At 41.4% G+C, this 18,122-nt stretch overlaps 1 protein-coding gene across 2 annotated transcripts in view; it reads left to right on the top strand.

Annotated features, from left to right (window-relative positions):
• The window catches only part of TJP2 (tight junction protein 2), a 62,417-nt gene that overhangs the window by 12,187 nt on the left and 32,108 nt on the right, over positions 1 to 18,122 (top strand). The window contains exon 1 of one of the 2 annotated variants that reach the window (XM_064404032.1): positions 7,245 to 7,487. The exons of the other annotated variant lie outside the window; for it this stretch is intronic. Coding sequence (XP_064260102.1) covers positions 7,425 to 7,487 — 63 coding nt within the window. The 5' untranslated portion in view covers positions 7,245 to 7,424. Of the gene's footprint in view, positions 1 to 7,244; positions 7,488 to 18,122 lie in introns of those variants that run through there. 2 annotated transcript variants of the gene reach the window in all.

Below are 18,122 nucleotides of genomic sequence, written 5' to 3'. Positions count from 1 at the left end.
ATGGTTACATGTACATTTGCTGAGAACTTGATGATGTACAACAGGCTCCAGAAGAGGAGAGGTTTCTGCAATGAAGTCAATATTCTGCTAAAGTTATGCAAATAATAATGCACAGGCCTGTACTAGTTCATCTGTCAGCTAAACATTGGTAAAGAATGGATGTAATCTATGGTGATGTCTTCAGCAAATATAAATATTTAGCATGGACTTGGGGATAAATAAATTACTTTAAGCACAAAGGGTAATATTCATGGGAGTTGCTTAGTGACTCAGTCAGTCCTAGGAAACAGAATAGCCACACAGGGAGAGTTGTTTTGCTGCATATTTTCTTACAGTACATCATTAAGGTAAATATAATCCTTTTGGCATATTAACCTTGCCTGTGAAACCTTTTCTCAAGCGTTTCCAGAAGGACTGTAAAATGCGTCCTTAGTTTTATGTGTCGATCGAACATGCTTGGCTTGTTTTTGTAAGTGATTAACAGATGATGATTTTAAGAGAGGGAAAGGTTTTTATGCTGATGTTTTGCAAAACTATAATTGACTTCCATTTTTGAGATGAAGCAGCTATTGCTGCTTTAGTAATTTACTTAAAAATGTGCATATCTGCTGTTCTGACTTTCTAATTTGTGACATACTTAACCAAAGCTACTTCCCTGTTTAATTTTCTGAGTGAGGGAAAATTTGATATAATATCAGTGAAGTGTAGCTAGGCAGGAATGTCTCAGCTGAGGTCTTGAACAGCCTCTGACATTTTCCTCAAAACAAAAACCTTCAGTGATAGGGTATGCCAACTTTACGTCAGGGAATGTGGATAATTGCGAGCTCAATTCTTAGCAAAAGAAACTCCAGAACCATTTATCAGAAAGGTCAAGATGGCTCAGAAGGTGCATCCAGCTGCTTTGTCTGTGGGCTTCTAGGAGTTGTGGAACTGGCAAGTGAATGACTGGATGCCTGTGTCCATCTGCTTTCTTCCTTACTGTTCTTGCTGTTCTCTTTTGGACTAATTGCCAGCTCACTTTAGTCATTTGCGAAAAACATCACCCAAAAGTGGGCATTAGTACCCTAGCTGGGACCTTGCTGTTTCTGAATAGGGCTGCAGAACTGCTTTGTTTCTTAATAAGCTCGTCAGCAGGAGGTTTGCCAGTATAAATAGGATGAGGAGAGGCAGAGCTTTGAAGCATAGTTTTCGTGCTCTATAGAACTTACTTGGCTGAAGAGCTGCTGTATGAAGCTTTGTTTTTTAAATTAACCCCTATATCAGGAAAAAAAGTAACAGATGTATGTTACATCTGTGTAATCTTTTGCTTGTTTTTAATAAGCATAATGATCTCCATGAGAATGGGATTTTTGTTTTCTTTATTGTGTTGTCTTAATTAATTTGAGTCGTAACAGTTGATTACTGTGGTAAAGCTTTGATGTTGTAGGGCTTGACTTCCAGTGGGGAAAGGCAGATAAATAGCTAAAAGCAGAGGATTGTTTCACATCTTTGCCAGTAGTCAGGAAACATAGGGAAGAGAGGAAGGAAATGAGATGTAAGCAAAATGAATGTTCAAACAGAATGTGCCAGCAGTTAAAAATGAAAAAGTTGGGGTTGGGGAAGAGATTTCCTTTCAAGTGTTGATACACACTTTTGTATGGTGTCTGGGGAGAAAAATAGTACACACTTGTGTGATTTGGATTTGTTTAAACTACATAGTTACTACATTCTTTAGAATAATGGTTTTTGTTTTTGTAGCTTCTTGAAGTAGTAGAGGTTGAAATGCTTATGCAAGGAAAGTTGTTTCAATTTGCACAGTCTGTAGAGGAGGGGATGTGGGCAGTTCAGGCAGAGTCACTGTTAAGACCTTGTTTCACTCTCTAGCAGTAGGTCAAACTATTTCATTTGCTTGCCTTACTAGTGTAATTTTCAAGGAACTACACTGTAATTTGAAACATTGCTCAGATGAAAATGTGGTTAGAACAAATAGACTTAAAAGTATTTTTTTCTCACAACTATAATTTTTATTAACTGTTACCAAACACCTCTGCATATTCTCATGCTGTTTTATTTATCCTGTGAATATGCTATACATTTATGACTTCTAATTGCAATATTCTTTGCAAAAAGAAAGTAGCAACAAACAAAGCAAACAGTCTTCTGATTTAAAGCAGAACAAACTTGTAATATGTGAGATCTGGTAGAACTGATGACTGTCCAAAACAGTGAGGAAAACATAATTACATTACATTTATATATATATATATATATATATATATATATATATATATATATATATAATATAACTGTATTTCATACTGCTAATGTCCAGTGCTGTTCCTAGTTGTTCAGCATGTGTGTTTCAAATTTTTTTGTGAACTTGGAAATTGAGTTTATGATTGGCTTAGAACAGTGCTCCCTCTTGCTTTAATTAATTATCTACATGTTAAAATTTTAGTAGTTTGAGATGTCTCAGTAAATCTCTGTGTCTAGGTTTAAAAAATTTAAAATTTTCTCCTCTTGAGAACATCATAATAGGTGGCCTCCTAAGTGACAAAGGACTTGACACTGTGATTACCCCAATAAAAATATGTACAAAGAGTGGGATGCTGTGTACATTTCTTCCTGGGACATCTATGCTTTCTAACATAGCAGCCTTATTGCTGCTTTGAGACTTGGAAAGTGTGTTTAGCTGTTCATCCTTGCACTACATAGAGACAGACAACAGACCAGACTCTGCAGCTGCATGCCAAAATCTTTATGTTGCATAATCACAAGCTGTACTTTGGAAGCGGAGACAAGGGGCAGGATAATAATTGCCTCATTTTGCTTTAAGCTGGCACTTGAATCATGCAGTAACTCTGGAGTTATAGGATAATTCAGGTGGAAAGGGACCTCAGGAGGTTTCTTGTGCAAACTTGTGCCCAAAACAGGGTCATCTGTGAGGTCAGAACAAGTTGCCTGGGGCTTTACCCAGTTGGGTTTGACAACCTCCAAGGACAGAGACCGTACAACTTGTCTGCAGTGGGTCCATGGTTTGTCTGTCCTCGTGCGGAAAATTGTTTCCCTTCGTGTGCATCTGAACCTGTCCTATTTGAACTTTGGCCCTTTGTCTCTTACCCACCTTGCACTACTGCTAAGAACCTGGCCTCATCTCTTCAGTCTCTTCCTGTCAGCACCAGTGGGCTGCTGCAGAGTATCCTGAAGGCATCCTTCGTCCAAGCTAAACAAACCCAGCTGCCACAGCCTCCTCTTGCAGGGCCAGTGCTTCAGGCCCCACCGTCTTGCTGACCCTCCTTTGGACTCACTTCTACACATGGTAGCAAGTGTTGAGATAGTATGCAAGGTGTCTCCTCTCCAGTCCCCCCAAGAAAGAGATTAGGATTACTGTGTATGTGTACGTGCTGTGTATATTACTGTGTATGTGCTGTGTATGTGACACCCCCAGTGTAGAGCTGCATGTTTGAACCATATGCATGGAGCTCCTGAGCAGTTCCTGAGAGTCAGAGGTCAGCTACCTACACATCCTCTAATCCTGAAGGTTGAATCTGTTAGTGCCCAGCTTGCTATATAAAGAAGCGAATGTAATTGGATTTATGAATCATTTAAGTAGGACTGGGCTGACTGATTTGTGTGATTTTGCAGGCTGATGACAAATGGCAGTCTAAAGAGATTGCCTGGAAGGGAAGGGGGAAAGGCTGTTTGACAACATGGTATTTTTAGAAACTTCTACAGTGTCTCTCATGAAGGATCATGAACACTTGCTTAAAAACAAGAGCAAAACTGGCATCTCTGTTCAGATAGTTCCAAAACTGGACTAGCAGCCTACATTCCTACTATCTCTTTCTGAAATCAGTTCCCAGCTCTTAAAGGAGGTTGTCGTTTTGCCATGCTGTCTGGCAGCACTACCAAGTGTTGAATTTTAACATCTAAAGAAACAGAAAAAATAATTTATTGTCATAGGGACAGGTTAAAAGACTTGATGGTGGAGAGGGGGCGGAGAGAACCTGAATCACAACATGGTTGCTGCTGACAAGTAGCAGAATAGCCTTACTCTGTTGGCTGGAGTAACTGTGAGAGCAGCTGCTTGTTTTAAATTTGCATCCTCTAGTGTAGTGTTAAATGGATGTTCTCTCTGAGGATGCTGGAAGTGGCACAACTGCTTCATTCACAGTAGCATTAGATAATTTATGGAATACGCCCTAGGTTTTGCATGACTCAGGCTACAGCAAGTGATCTCTCCAAATTAGTGTTACACAGACCATAGATTCTATCTGATTATAGGCAAAAAATGTCTCCCTTGATTACTTAAACTGAAAATCTCAATGGGAAATGTGTTCACTGTAAGTTATTTGCATGTTTTTCATAAAGTTAATACCAATAATCTTTTCATTGAAGTTAATTTTAAAATTCCTGTACACCTACATATCATTCCATGATACCCCCTGCAGATGATGCTGCTTTGTAGAGTTACTGCTATTCTGCAATAGCTGGTCCTAAATACTTCAGAGAACAGAGCTGCAAATGTGTAGCCCAGTTCATATAATTTTTGCATGGTGCTGATACCCAGCCTTTACTCTTTTTAATGCAGTATCCCTTGCAGGACTGCCTACAACTGGACCTGCACCTGCCATTTCAAAGGTAGACCAATGATTGAAATGTGCATGCAGCTGTGCCTCCAAACACTCAGGCTGCTCAGGGACCTGCACAGACACATCAGACCATTTGGCTGAGGGTCCTGCCCCTCCTTGCTTGTGTTGCTGTGAGTTTTGGCTAGTGTATAGGTATTCTGTATCCACACTGCGGGTTTTGTGGTGTTTCAGAGAAGATGAGACAGGACAGGTTATACCTAATGGTAAACAATATGCTTGAACTCCAGGTGAGGGGTTTGGTTTACAAGGGAAGAGAGAGAATGGGAATGCTGTGCTACCATGGAATAGCTGTTAAGTGAATTGAATGCTTTGAGAACCTGTTGCCCTTTTCCTACCACAGGAGGCAGAAACCTGAGGTGCTGGAGGAGTTCACACAACTCTCACCACTGTTTACACTGGTATTCTTCCATTTGTTGCTTAGCTAGCAACGCCTTCCTCTTATAAGGCCTTCCTGCATATCCATCTTGGGAGGACATCTGGGTCAAAAAGCAGGCCTGAAAGTTTGCTCTTCGTGGTGGAATTGCAGGATAAGAAACCTGGCAAGTGTTAATACACCATTTTTTACATCAGTCCATGCCATCACTATGAGCATCTGGTCATTTGGCCAAGCATGAGCACTAGAGGCCACTTAGTGCTCATATTTGCAGGCTGGTATGGGGTGATTTATATGCCCATTGTGGTAGAGTAGCTGTTTAGTTTGAGGAAAGAAAGAAAACGGGGAATGATATGTATACTTTGCTCTTAAAAGTGAGAAATTTTATGGACAAACATGGGGAATATTTAGATAAGCCCACATGGATTATCTTCTGTCTGTTATTGCAGGACACTAAATAGACACAAACTGATAGGCCCTTCCCAGATGGTATTTTGTGGTAAGGGATTGAAAAGCAGCCTATCTGGCTTACATAACTGTGGTCAGCTCCTGTATCTGTGTTACACTTACCTCAGGCTAGCTTAGTGTGTTAACCCTCCTTGCTGCCCTACAGCTCAGGGAAGTATAGCCTCTGTTAGTGATAACACCTTGTGGCTTTGATGTCACAGAACTTGCCAAAAGGAGGCATTAGGTCAAGCCACAGCTTTGCCTGGAACCACAAATAATTCTTCTTGGCTTTGGACAGGATAGGCATACCTTTGGATTGCTCTGACAGGCACTGCCTGCTCTCGCCGAGAAGCTGTGTCTAGTGGGGAAATCAAGAGCAGTAGCTCTTTATCTTTTGCTAGAACTTGTGTGGAAGGAAGCAGCTTCAGAAAGCTGGTGCTCTAGTTTATGCTGAAACGAACTTTCTATATGTGTTAACAAATGGCAGTCAAGAGATCTGGTGGCTTCTTTTCCTGTCCCACTTCATGTCTGACAAGTGCTTTTCAAAAAGTATATTGCCATCCAGCTTAAAACAAATGTTGTTCTTGCATCTAAAACTATGCAGTTGTCTGCAGCAAAAACATGTTTTCATTGTGTCATGTCATTTCAACAAGTACTGGACAGTGGATTTCTCTGCTAATGCCATGACATGGCATTCTATGCTGATGCTGCCAAACAGTGCTCTTTGGAAAGTTGCCTCCAGTTTGCAGAGGTGTACACTGATGTGGAGAGTGACAGCTGTTTTGCCTTGCCATGCTGTATTTCATGGACAAATTCTTGATGCCAGAAGCTATCACAGTATCCCATGTGTGTGAAGAACCTGGCCCCCTGTGCTTCATTTTTCCAAATGGTCCTGAATTCAGCCATATACTGGACTGCTACTGTTGCAAAAAAGTTGTATGGTATCGCTCACTTGTAAAACTGAGAGGAGGAACAACATCAAAGAAGAGCAAAGTTCATGCTTCGGTATTTTTTTGGCTTATTCTCTTTAGATTTGAGGGTAGGCAATACAAAGTAATGGACTGTTTGCTTTTTTTTTTTTTTAACATTGGCTTAAGAAAGTTTTTCCCTTACAGTTGGTTCTCATTCTTAATTTCTTCCTTCCAAGAGTTGATTCAAGTATTGCCTCATCCACCCAAAATAGCATAAAGCCAGGAAGACAGCAGCACTTGGGAAAGAAGCAATTTTTTTTCTGAATATAATGTGGTTGAATTTCTGCCGATCTTCTGTGTTTTTAGTGACCACTCATTTCTGCAAGGTCTTTGGAATAGTTAACTCAATAGTGTGCTTTTTTTACAATTATGTAATTACAGCTCCCAAAGCAGGCAATTTGGCCTCTGAATTAATAGGAGTGGTGTGGTCTGTCAAGACTGGTGTGGAAGGCTGTTAGGCGGTGGGAAGGAAGTCTGACCAAGGCTGTGGACGTGGGGTGTGGAGGCTTCCACATCCACGTCTTCCAAAAAACGCACTGACAGAAAAGGTGGGCATGACTGGTGCATGTCTGTTTGACAGAACGGGCTGTGGACGCTGTCAGAAGCTCTCATGCCAGGAATGCTGCCCGGGCTTGGGCCACCGGCCCCATTGCTCCCGTGTATCCTGTACGGGCGTCAGCTGCTGGCCGCTGCCAAGGGCAGGGACACAAGAAATATTTTTGTAAATGGGGAATAACAATTCTTTTCTTCCCAGGGAGAATGGAAGTGTTTCTTTGCCTCCCCGGGGCGTTTACAGGCACGATTGGCTGGCGGCGGGGGCGGCCGGGCCCGGCAGGACAAAGTCTCTCTGTGGAGGCTGCTCAGAGCCGGCTTTGTCCCGTCGGGCTCCGCCGCAGCCCCTCGCCAGCGGCCCGGCCGGGTCCCTCGCGGGGCGGAGGCGGGAGAAGCATTCCCGAGGCTGCCGGGACTGACCGCCTGCCCCCGGAGCCCGGCGATGTTACTATGGGAGCGACGCAGGGCTCGGCCGGCAGCGAACCGCGGGAGCCCGCGGCGGGGGCGGAGCAGGTCGGTAGCACCCGCGGCACCGCCGCGCTCCTCCTCCGGCCCCGGGCCCCGGCCCTGGGCCCCGACGGCAGGGAGCGGCGGATCGCGGTGACAGCGGCGCGCAGGGGGCTGCTGCCCCAGGGTGTGCCTGCCCCGGGCCGTGCCTGCCCCGGGCCGTGCCTGCCCCGGGCCGTGCCTGCCCCGGGCCGTGCCTGCCCCGCGGTGTGCGGCAGGAGCGCTCAGGGCTGCGGCTGGGCTCCGCGCTTCCCACCGGCGCGGGCAGGCGGAGGCAATGCTGGAGCCGAGGGCGGTGGGAATACCGTGCTTTTTCCAGTTAAACGGGAGCGGGGGGGCAGCATGTCCTCCGAAGCACTGGCAGGTTCCTGCGGTGCCCGAAAAGCTGCGCGAAGTTTTGTATTTTAAATACTGGTTGGGCCCGGGGTGCAGGTCAGTGTTTTAACCGAAAATAACCCCAGTGGAGAAACAAACTCAAAAGTTTGGGGAAGAAAAGCTGCTTCCCCCTCTCACTGGTCCTGGCTTTTTAGGAACGTCAGTTGCTGAACTGCAGTAATGAATGTGGCTGTGGAGTAATAGGCAGCGTCTGTCAGGAGTGATGGGGTGGTGTGGTGTGCACGCCGGCATGCAGAAAACTGAACTGAGCTATAGTCACTTCTCCCACCCCCACTAAAATGTGGATGCAAGCCATAAACACTTATTTACTCCTCATAATTTTTTTTTTGGTGGCTTGTAGAATAATCAGTACTCTTAAGTATCCTTGAAGTATTGATTATGTATGAGATTATTTCCATACTCTGTGTGTTCGGGTTGTTTATTGGTTGAATGGTTTGGTTTTTATTTTTGGTTGGTTTTGTTTGGTTAGGGTTTGTTTTCACCACAGAAGTTGTGCAGTTAATCTGGGTAATTTAATCCACTCTTCTTGTTGTGTTATCTTCAACCTCACCTGTATTTGAGTGTTTCATCTCTTCTTAATCCTTCTTGTAAGCCTTTTGACACTGATCCCAGTGCATTTGACACTGGTGTTCCAGTACATTTGGTGAGTAGGTGTAATCATTTGCTGTTGGCTCGGGTGAGAGAAACAGAAACAGACATAATAAGGTGCTGGTGCCTTGCTTTGCAGGGGTCTCTTGGGGATGAGGTTTACATGTGCTGTCCTGAGATGATGGAAAGTCTGACTCATGCACATTTGAGCTACAGGAGTTACAAAGCCTGCATTTACAGATGTACACTTCACATAGCTATAGTTTAAATTCTTCACTTAAACAAAGTTATAGTCATGGAATGATTACTGAAGCAAGATGCTTCTCAGTGTATTCAAACACATGTAGGGACAGACTGTCTCCTTCCATTTGTCCCAAATAACAACTTTTTTTTTGGCCTGCTTTTACCAATATCAATGGAATCCTTTTGAAATTAATGGCAATGCTTCTGTTCTGATAAAAAGTGTCGGGTCTCAATGAAGTGTATGGCATTTCTTCAAACCATTTTAGGGCCTGCCTTTCATGTGAAGAAGTAAGAATTAATTGCGTTGGTTAAAGCTTCTTGTTGGTTCACAGCTGTGAGTCCAGGCAGTGTGGAAGTTAGTTGTGTTGGTTATGAATTCAGTGCCAGCTTCTCTGTCAGCAAAATGGGAGCTTTGGCTGATCTTTCCCTCTGCCTACTGTGTGAGACTGCGAGAGCTCATGTTTCTTATGTGGACTCAACTTAAGTAGGGAGACATGGTCAGTGTAGCTACTGCAATAGTTATGTTCCTTATAATACAGTTGCTAATAAGGCCACAATTCCATTTCTTGTATAAAGACACCAGTTTGCTCATTATTTTGTATAAAAAGAGAGAAGAACCTAGAGAGATACTGCAGCTATGAGTTCTAGCTTCCTCTTTATTTTTCCTAATGAAGCTGTGCGAACAATATAAAATTTATAACTGTACTAGGAATTCTGACTGTAATTAATGGCTGTTAAAATTGCAGATGAACTTAGAATCGCTTCATTTTTTAAAGCCATATTTGGAATGAATTCCTTACCGTGAAAACAAAGAACTTTCCAAGAATTTTGTGTCATCTGTGCTGATAGGAGAGACATATACTGCAAGTACCCAAGCACCAGCCTTCAGGCAGATTTATGCTCCTGAATGCATCCTAACTGGAGTGTACAGTGGAAAACAATATGTAAATGCAGTTACTCTCGATGCTTTGTGAGACTAAAGCATCATCTAACTTACTAAATAGTAGGAGAGATGCCTTCATTAACTCTTCAGGCATCTCTATCCCAGATCTTCAAAATGCAGTAAAGAAGGAAATGCTCCTGCATTGCTTGCAGTTCTAGCAGTTAACTAAACAGGAAGATAATCAGCAACCACGCTTGCCAGGTGTTGTGCCCTATTAAGTAATCAGGGAGCAATATCTTTTTTGTGTGTTCTGCCACTGGCGTCTCTAGATCTGAAAAATAATACTGCCTGAGTGTTTCATAACTGAGTTTTGGATGGTTCTTGTTAAAAAAAAAACACAGTATTAAAAAAACCCCAAAACTTGGAAAGAAACCAGCTCTGATCTACAGCATCTGAATACAGCTACAAGAAATAATGCACCTATTCATTATTCATTGATTTATGACTTAATAATATGTATATACTTAGCCTGTACGTTTTGCTTGCACATGTGTGTCTATTCTGTGGTAAGAGAGCATTCCGAACGCTCACTCCTTACGATTTTTAGTCAGTATGAGCTTTTCAGAGATAATGCAGGATGTCTAGCTAGGCTGCCATTCTAGGCTCCATAAACAAAGCTCTGTGAAGCAAATTGTTGGCCTTTGACTGAACTGAGCAGCTTGCTGCCCGGGTCAGCACTTGGCACTGATGGCTCTTCTTTCTATGTTCTAGCACTTGCAAAAATCTAGTGGGTAATGTGAGGTTTATTTAATGGCCGTGGCTGAGGATTCTTCTGTCTGACCAGTATTTCAGAAGCTTTTTGAGGAGTTGCAGAACAGGATGAAAAATAACTTACATTTTTTTATTTCTTTGTTTTCTGTAGAAATTCTTATTCCAGAAATAAAAAGTGGTCAGTGGTTTTGGTTATTCTGTTCGTAGAGTTGATACATTATTAAAGCAATTGAAGTGACAGTAGCATAGCTAATTGGTAGCATGTGTGTGCATGCTCTTTAGATGATGCATAAGAATTCGTTTATTCTTTGTGGAGCTGTACTTGCATTGTTTTGTCTATGGGCTAACTAACGATTATAGTTTGGCTGTAAACTTTTATTTTCTAACACTTTGTTTCTTAAAAGTCTTTCAGTGAGGATGTTGTTTCTGACTCGGTACTTTGGCAGGATCTCCCTTTCAGTTGCTGGCAGTTGACAAATACTTGTATGTGCTTTACCTCAGTATGATGCGCTACATTAGGGCAAAAAATCCTAGTGTCAGACTTCTAAAGACATGGTGTTGATTGCAGATGGATGCCTGCTGGCATTTCCAATAGCTGTTGTGCACTCAGCTCCCCTTTGGCAAGAATTCTTTCCTGGCTGTTTGTGTGCATTGCCCAGTGCACCTGAAGGTTTTAAGGATAGGTTAAGATGGTGGAAGAAGGCAAGGAGTCTTGTACCTCAAAGACACTTGTCAAACTGTTGGTAGAATGTGAGACCCCCTGTACCAGAGTACTGTTGATATATCCCTCTTTGCTGTCCCTTTAGTGTATATGAAATATTTATAATCTAGTTCTAACATATTTGGATGTCTTAAGTATGTTTACAATTTTCTGAATGGCTTTTTGTTTGACAGATTATTATGATGTCTTTTTAATGTTGCTATGGTGGTGAACTACAGAATTTAATTAGTTAAATTTTATTCATTAACTTCCCTCCCCTGTTTTTATAATTTGACCTAATTTTCAGCTCCTTTTCCAAGCTTTCTTTTCCTGCTTTATATTGTAGAAGCCAGTAGATATGTTCCTAATGCCTTCTGTAGCAATATAAATGGATTAAAACTCTTGGATCACACTAATTTGATTAGATTTTTTAAAGCATTTTCATCTATAGGCAGGTGGATAACTTCAGGTTTTTTCAGATATGAATGTTATTACGGTTTGCTTCTGCTTTGTGTGTCAGAAGGTTCTTGAACTGTATAATGTTCTTTCATGTGGCTAAGACCACAAGAAGAAAACTTTCTGTTCCAAATCTCAATTGAGAATGAACTAGTTGCTACCTGAGGTTTGCTCAGGGTGGTAATTTAATGGAATAATTTCTAAACCTTAATGATTCTGACCTGTTTAGTTTCCCTTCAGCCACATAAGCAAAAGGATTCTCTTGTTTTTCTTTCTTAGTTCTTTTCAAAGCCTCATGTGGTTGCAAAAGGAGGAATAAAATTTTTTTCTGTTACTTGCTGAGCTTGTTCTGCTTAGTTTATTCTTTGTGTACTCAGTTTGCAGTTCAGTGGAAGTGGCCCTGTTTCATAGGGATGTGTCAGTTTGGTTTCATTTAGTGGTTGGAGTGATGCCTGAAGTTACTTACATCAATGTTACATGCATGTGAAGTGTTTCGGGAGAAATATTGCATCAAGGGCTCTAGTTTTAAATTGTTCTGCTGGCATCCTTTCAAGTGAAGAAAGAAGGCTGCAGATAAACTCAGATTAGTGCTGTAGGAATGAACCAGACACATGAAAGTTACTATCTTGATACGAAAGAAAAGGGGCAGCTGACTTCACCTCTCTGTCCCTTGTGTTGATTTACTACTTGTTTTTTGACTGCTGTCACTTCATAATTTTGTTAGTAAAGTCATGCATAAGTTCATGGTAGGTATACTTGGAGTTCATCCAGCCTTGCAAGAAAATTGAGGGAAAGGAATGAAATGAATGTTTTCTTGCCTGAGACTGTTTTATCGGTGTTATCAGATAAGGGTGAATTTTAGTGTAATACTATTTTATGTTGGATGGTAGGTTGCTGGTGACACTGTCCCAGCAAAAATCAGAGCTGTGGCTATATGATTGATTTTGTTGTTTGAAATAATAATTATAGTCCTTTGGAGGCTCTGAGGAGGAACCATTGCTGTGAGTAAAGGGATTCTGAATGTGTTTTACTAAAGCAGGTGCAGATGGCTCAATCCATTGTCTCCTGGTATATAAGGTCTTGGGAAGGGCTGGGTGATTTTTTTGCTCTTTTTCCAAATACACTGTGAGGAGTATCAATACAAGACTTACACACCTAAACCCTTCAAATGCGATCCCCAGATCTGCACTTGAATCTGTGCATCCCACTGTCTGGATGACAGAAAAACTGCTAAACTCCCTTTTGCAGCAGATTTTGTTTTCATTTTAGTTACGTGTAAGCCATGTTAAAGTTCAGAAGTGAACTTCAGCAATGTTCTCTGGCATGGCTGAGTGGACTGTTGAGACATCTTGAGGAGAGGTGAGTTGCTTAAGACCTTGAAGGCAGGAGTGTGGTGGTAGAAAGAAAGGAATGCAGAGAGGTACGACTAATGTGACTGGAAAACAGTGAAAAGTTGGCTAATGAATTGAGCTGTTTGTTGTGGCATGTATATGAATGATGCCAAATGACTTCAGGCTCAAAACAGCTTGATTATTTTGCAGAGTTTTGGTATCTTTTGGTCAATGTGGCCTTCAGTTTGATGTTTGTGTTCTGTGAGGTTTGTGATACAGTGGTTTTACGAAATGCATTGTATAGTGTGAATTTTATGGGGTTTTAGGGTTAGATATGATCCAATATACTGTTAAATTTTATGCATTACACAGAGCTATATTCGGGTTTACTTCCTTCAGACAAGAAAATAAAGCTAATGTGACAGTGTGTAGTAAGATTACATACTTAGATACATACACACAGGAATGCTTGACTAAAAGTAAAATGCTTTCAAGAATACCACGTATCGTTGTTCTATTAATAGAGTGAGAACAAAGGCTACTAGAAACCTTAACAAGGATAGAAAATCTGGTTCAGGATGAAGCTCGGAAACTAACAATTGTTCCATTGTTTGAATTCTCTTGCATTATGGCTGGATGATTAAATATAAACGCTGGCCTGACTGGATTGTATCCCGGTAATGAATTGGCCTTTTAAAAACCAGTTGCAGGAAGCAGTAGACAGGTACCCAGCTTGTTTTTCTCAGATTCCAGAGTTGCAGGTGTCAAATGACCAATGGAATAACAATAATTTTTTGATTCTAGAGTTGGTCACTTATATGCTTGTATATATTATGTCTACTTGAATATGGATGCAGGAAGATGAAACATTCAAAAACAGTAGCAGTACAAAGTGTACTGCTGAAGTTGAATAAAATGATAATAAGAACTATGGACCATGGAATACATATGATGCTTCAGTGGTTTGGTGGTTTTTTGCTGTTTTTGTTTGTTTGTTTGGGTTTTTTTGTTGTATTTTTGGTTTGGGTTGGGTTTTTTTTTAGGTTTTTTGTTTGATTTTTGTGTGAGTTTTTTTTTAGGGGGGATTTTTTGTTTCTGGGGCCTTTTTTTTCTTTGTTTTCATTTGGTTTGATTTTTCTTTGCTTGGGGGAGATTGGTTTGGTTTGGGGATTTTTTCTATTTTTTTTCTTTTTAATTTTAAGATGCCACAAGAGTAAAAGCTATGTTTTAGTTGCAAACAATAAATAATTAATGAAATGAGGCACTTCAGGAATGGCGGCTGCACTTAATTTATTTTCACAGTTAACTTAGATTTCATTAAGAAAAAAAATTAAGTTAATGAAATTGATTATGTGCACCTACTGAGTCTCTAATTTACCTCACCACCGAATCCTGATACTGCAAGCACACCAGAATCAAACTTTTGGGTTTTTATTTTATTGTGCTAAGACAAGATCAAGTCCCCTTGAACTCAGGTTATGCACAATTTGCTGTAGCATTTTGATTCTCAGACTTCATTTGTGTGGGTATCCCAAGGAGCAGAAGGTCCAGAAACATGGTGACTGTAAAGAAATGTGTTATGTTTACAGTTAAAGTGAATGGAGCTGACTTAAGTCAGAAGTAGCTTTTAAAGCCAGTATTGATCAGGTGAATTGAAAATTCTATGTCCCTTCAGTAGTTACCTTCCTGAAGCATATACAAAAAAAGTCTTCCTAGCACCATAATCTGTGTGACAACATGAAAGTCTAGGAAAAAAATTTAGAAAACAAAACTGCAGAAAAACTCTTCACTTTCCAGTGTGTATGCACATATCCAACTTTCAAGTATAATTGATCTGTTGGCCTTATACCTCAATTAATTTTGATCTTCAGGTAAAGCCTTTGGCTTCCAGGTTTTTATCTCCTCAAGCCTTGTTGAGTGTTTAAAAAGTGGGTGGTGGAGAAATCTACTTTACTCCAAGACTGGGCCTCAGGAGGTAAGGTTTGTTTTCTTTAGAGCCCCTTTGACACCTGTGGGAGAATCAATTGTCTTTTAAGGCTTCTCCACTGGGCTGGTGCTGTAGGTCCCAGAACACTTGGGAAAACCAGCTTCTGGCTATCCTCTGTGAAGCAATATGTGAAAAGGAAGGCATCTTTGATGAAAAAAAAAAGTTAGTTGCTAGAGCGTTATTTCTCAAGAGGCAGAAACTAAAAATTAAAATAATGGGGGGGGGGCGGCAACAGCAACAAGAAGGAAGCAAGATTGGTTTTGGTTTTTCCCCAAATAGCAGTTTTCTGTTTCAATTGAAGCTGTTCCCTCACAAATTTGGAAGAACCGATTGCTTCCTGTTGGGGGAGCACTGGAACAATTTTATCAGAACAGTGAGAGAACTGTTGTTGAGCAAAAGACAGAGAAGAGAACTTGCTCTTGGAATAGGTCTAAGCTGAATTTTTTGAGCTTTAGGTAATTAGTAGATAAGACCTGAGTATCTTGCAGCTGTGCTTTCAATACAATCAAATACAATCTTTTCTCCCCACTTCATCTTGAACAAGCTTTTGTTTCATTTGTAATGGGATATTTTTTACTGGGTTTTGATGAGGCACATGTATGCATCAACAGCAGCTGTAAGAAGCGCAGACAACTCCACTCGTGCCTACCACTCATGCCAGAAAAGTTTTGCATGTGTACTTTTAGTTGGCATAACATATGGGGGTTGTAAATTGATGCTGAGTTTTAATGTTTGGAACTTGCTACACTCTGCTGCATAAATATTGCTTTTTGCCCCCATCCCTGCCTTTGATCATGGTAAATGATGACCTGCTCTGGGTAGCACCAAACCAACTCAGGTGACTGCTTTTGTAGTAACTCTGTTCCACAATAATTAGAGAGGGAATGAAAATGTGAATGTCTTGCTAGGATTAGCATGTCCAATAAGTGTCACTGTTTTAAAAAGACACCACACAATCTCTAGTATTTAATGCATACTCAATTGAAATTATTAACTGTTGCTCTTACTGTCAGAGATCACAAGTACTGTGAAATACAAGTGAATTAATTCTAGAAAATCCCTCTGTGTATGTTGTTTACTTTTCTGGTGTAATGAGAAGTTACTGTTTTATGTCAGCAAAGTCAGAACTTAAAAGGACCTTGTGGTACTTTCTGGAAGTGCAAACTGTTTAAATTCAGGTCAAAAGCATTTGGGAAGAAAAAGTTTCACTCTGAAAATGTAACTATAGCTCTGCTTTTTATTGTTAAGTGCTAAAATAAAGCACTGCTAATTTTCAGGTACCTAATTTTTATGGTATCTTGGTGTCTCTGTCTGTATTAGTGTGTGGTTTATCTTTAGAGTACCAGATGTTTCTCTTTTTCCAGAACATGAAACGGAATGGGGAATATGTTTGTTTCCTTTTTATAAACAGTACAATTAATTCCTGAAAAAAATGTGGTAAGAAAAGGCCCTTAATGAAGCCAAAATCAATAAAAAAACAAACCAACCCCAGTCTGTTTGAGAAAGGGTATGGGCTTGAGATAAAAGAAAGAAAAGCAAAAGCACCTAACAATTTTGTTTTAACATCACGTTTTCTGCCATATTTACTATCAAAGGATAGTTTTGAAATAGGATTTTGGCCTAATGAGAAGTATCAGAATTTTTTTTTTTTTTTACTTCTCCAGGTTAGGGTGATGCAGCCCGCTCAGCCCCAGCGCGCAGTAGCTGAGCGCGGTTCCCGGCGTGAGCCGGGGGGGAAAGAAAGCAGGCTTGCTTTCTGCTCGTCTGTGCCACAGGGCATATATTTAGTGTGCACATATGTGTAAATAAAAATTATGTTTTGCTCTGCACAGGGCATCCCCAAGAGTCACACCATGTGCCTGACAGCATTTTCCAAACACTCATTGAGCTCTGTCAGGCTGGTGCTGTGACCACTTCCTTGGGGAGTTGTTCCAGTGCCCAAACACCCTCTGGGTGAAAAACTTTATTCTAATGTACAACCTAAACCTCCTCTCACACATCTCCAGGCCATTCCCTCAGGTGCTGTCACTGGCCACCACAGAGATCAGTGCCTGCCCCTCCTCTTCTCCTCACGAGGAAGCTGCAACTGCAATGAGGGCTCCCCTCAGTCTCCTGTTGTCTAGGCTGAACAGATGAAATGACCTCAGCTGCTCCTCATACTTCTTTCCGTCAAGGCCTTTTTCCATCTTGGATGCTTGCTTCTAATAGCTTTATATCTTTTGAGGTATTGTGGTGCCCAAAACTGCACACAGGACTTGAGGTGGGGCCACACCAGCACAGAACAGGGTGGACAATCAGTAAATATAGAATTATAATTTAATCAATATAGTACATAATGTATTTTCTCATACTATTAAGTAGCCTTAAAGCCACTTGGGACCTTCTGTATTCCTGTCTTTTCCACAGAAGTATTTTTCTTTGTCTCTTTCAATTCCATGCTCCTGGCTAGATGGCCAGTCCTTAAGAGTGGTGGTGAATAGGGTTAAATCCAGCTGATTGCCAGAAACAAATTGAGTTTCTAGAGGTCAGTACTGGGTCTGGTCCTGTTTAATACCTTAATTGGTGATCTGGACAGCTGACACTAAGTTGGGTGAGAGTGCTGATCTGCTTGCTGGAGGCTGGGAAGGCTCTGTAGAGGGATCTGGACAGGCTGGATCCATGGTCCAAGACTAACAGCATGAGGGTCAGCACGACCAAAGGATGAGTCCTAGACTTTCATCAGAACCCCAAGCAGTGCTTACAGGCTGTGGACTGAGTGGCTGGAAAGCTGCCCAGCATAAAAGGGCCTGGGGGTGCTGTTTGACAGCAGCTGAACATGAGCCAATATATGCCCAGGGGGCCAAAAAGGCCAGTGGCATCCTGACCTGTATCAGCAGTAGTCTAGCCAGCAGGATGAGGGAAGTGATTGTCCATGTTTACTCAGTACTGGTGAGGCCACACGTGAAATTCTGTACTAAGTTCTAGGCCTCTTATTCTAAGAAACATGTTGAATTGCTGGAGTCTGTCTGGAGAAAGGAAACAGAACTGGTGAAGGGTCTGGAGAACAAGCCCTGTGAAGAGCAGCTGAGGAAGCTGGGGGTGTTTAACCTGGAGAAAAGGAGGATCAGAGATGACCTCATTGCTTTCTACAGATGTGTGAAAGGTGGGTGTGAGTCTCTTCTCCCTGACAGCTAGTTGCAAAATGAGAGGACACAGGCTCAAGTTGTGCCAGAATGATGTTTCAATTGAATATTAGGAAAGGTTTCTTCATAGAAAGGGTTATACAAGTTGCCAGGAGTTGTGGCTG

This window comes from Passer domesticus, chromosome Z (assembly GCF_036417665.1).
Source record: "Passer domesticus isolate bPasDom1 chromosome Z, bPasDom1.hap1, whole genome shotgun sequence".
Taxonomy (NCBI): domain Eukaryota; kingdom Metazoa; phylum Chordata; class Aves; order Passeriformes; family Passeridae; genus Passer; species Passer domesticus.
Note: the sequence above shows the minus strand (reverse complement) of the source record. Positions and strands in the feature narration are given on the sequence as shown.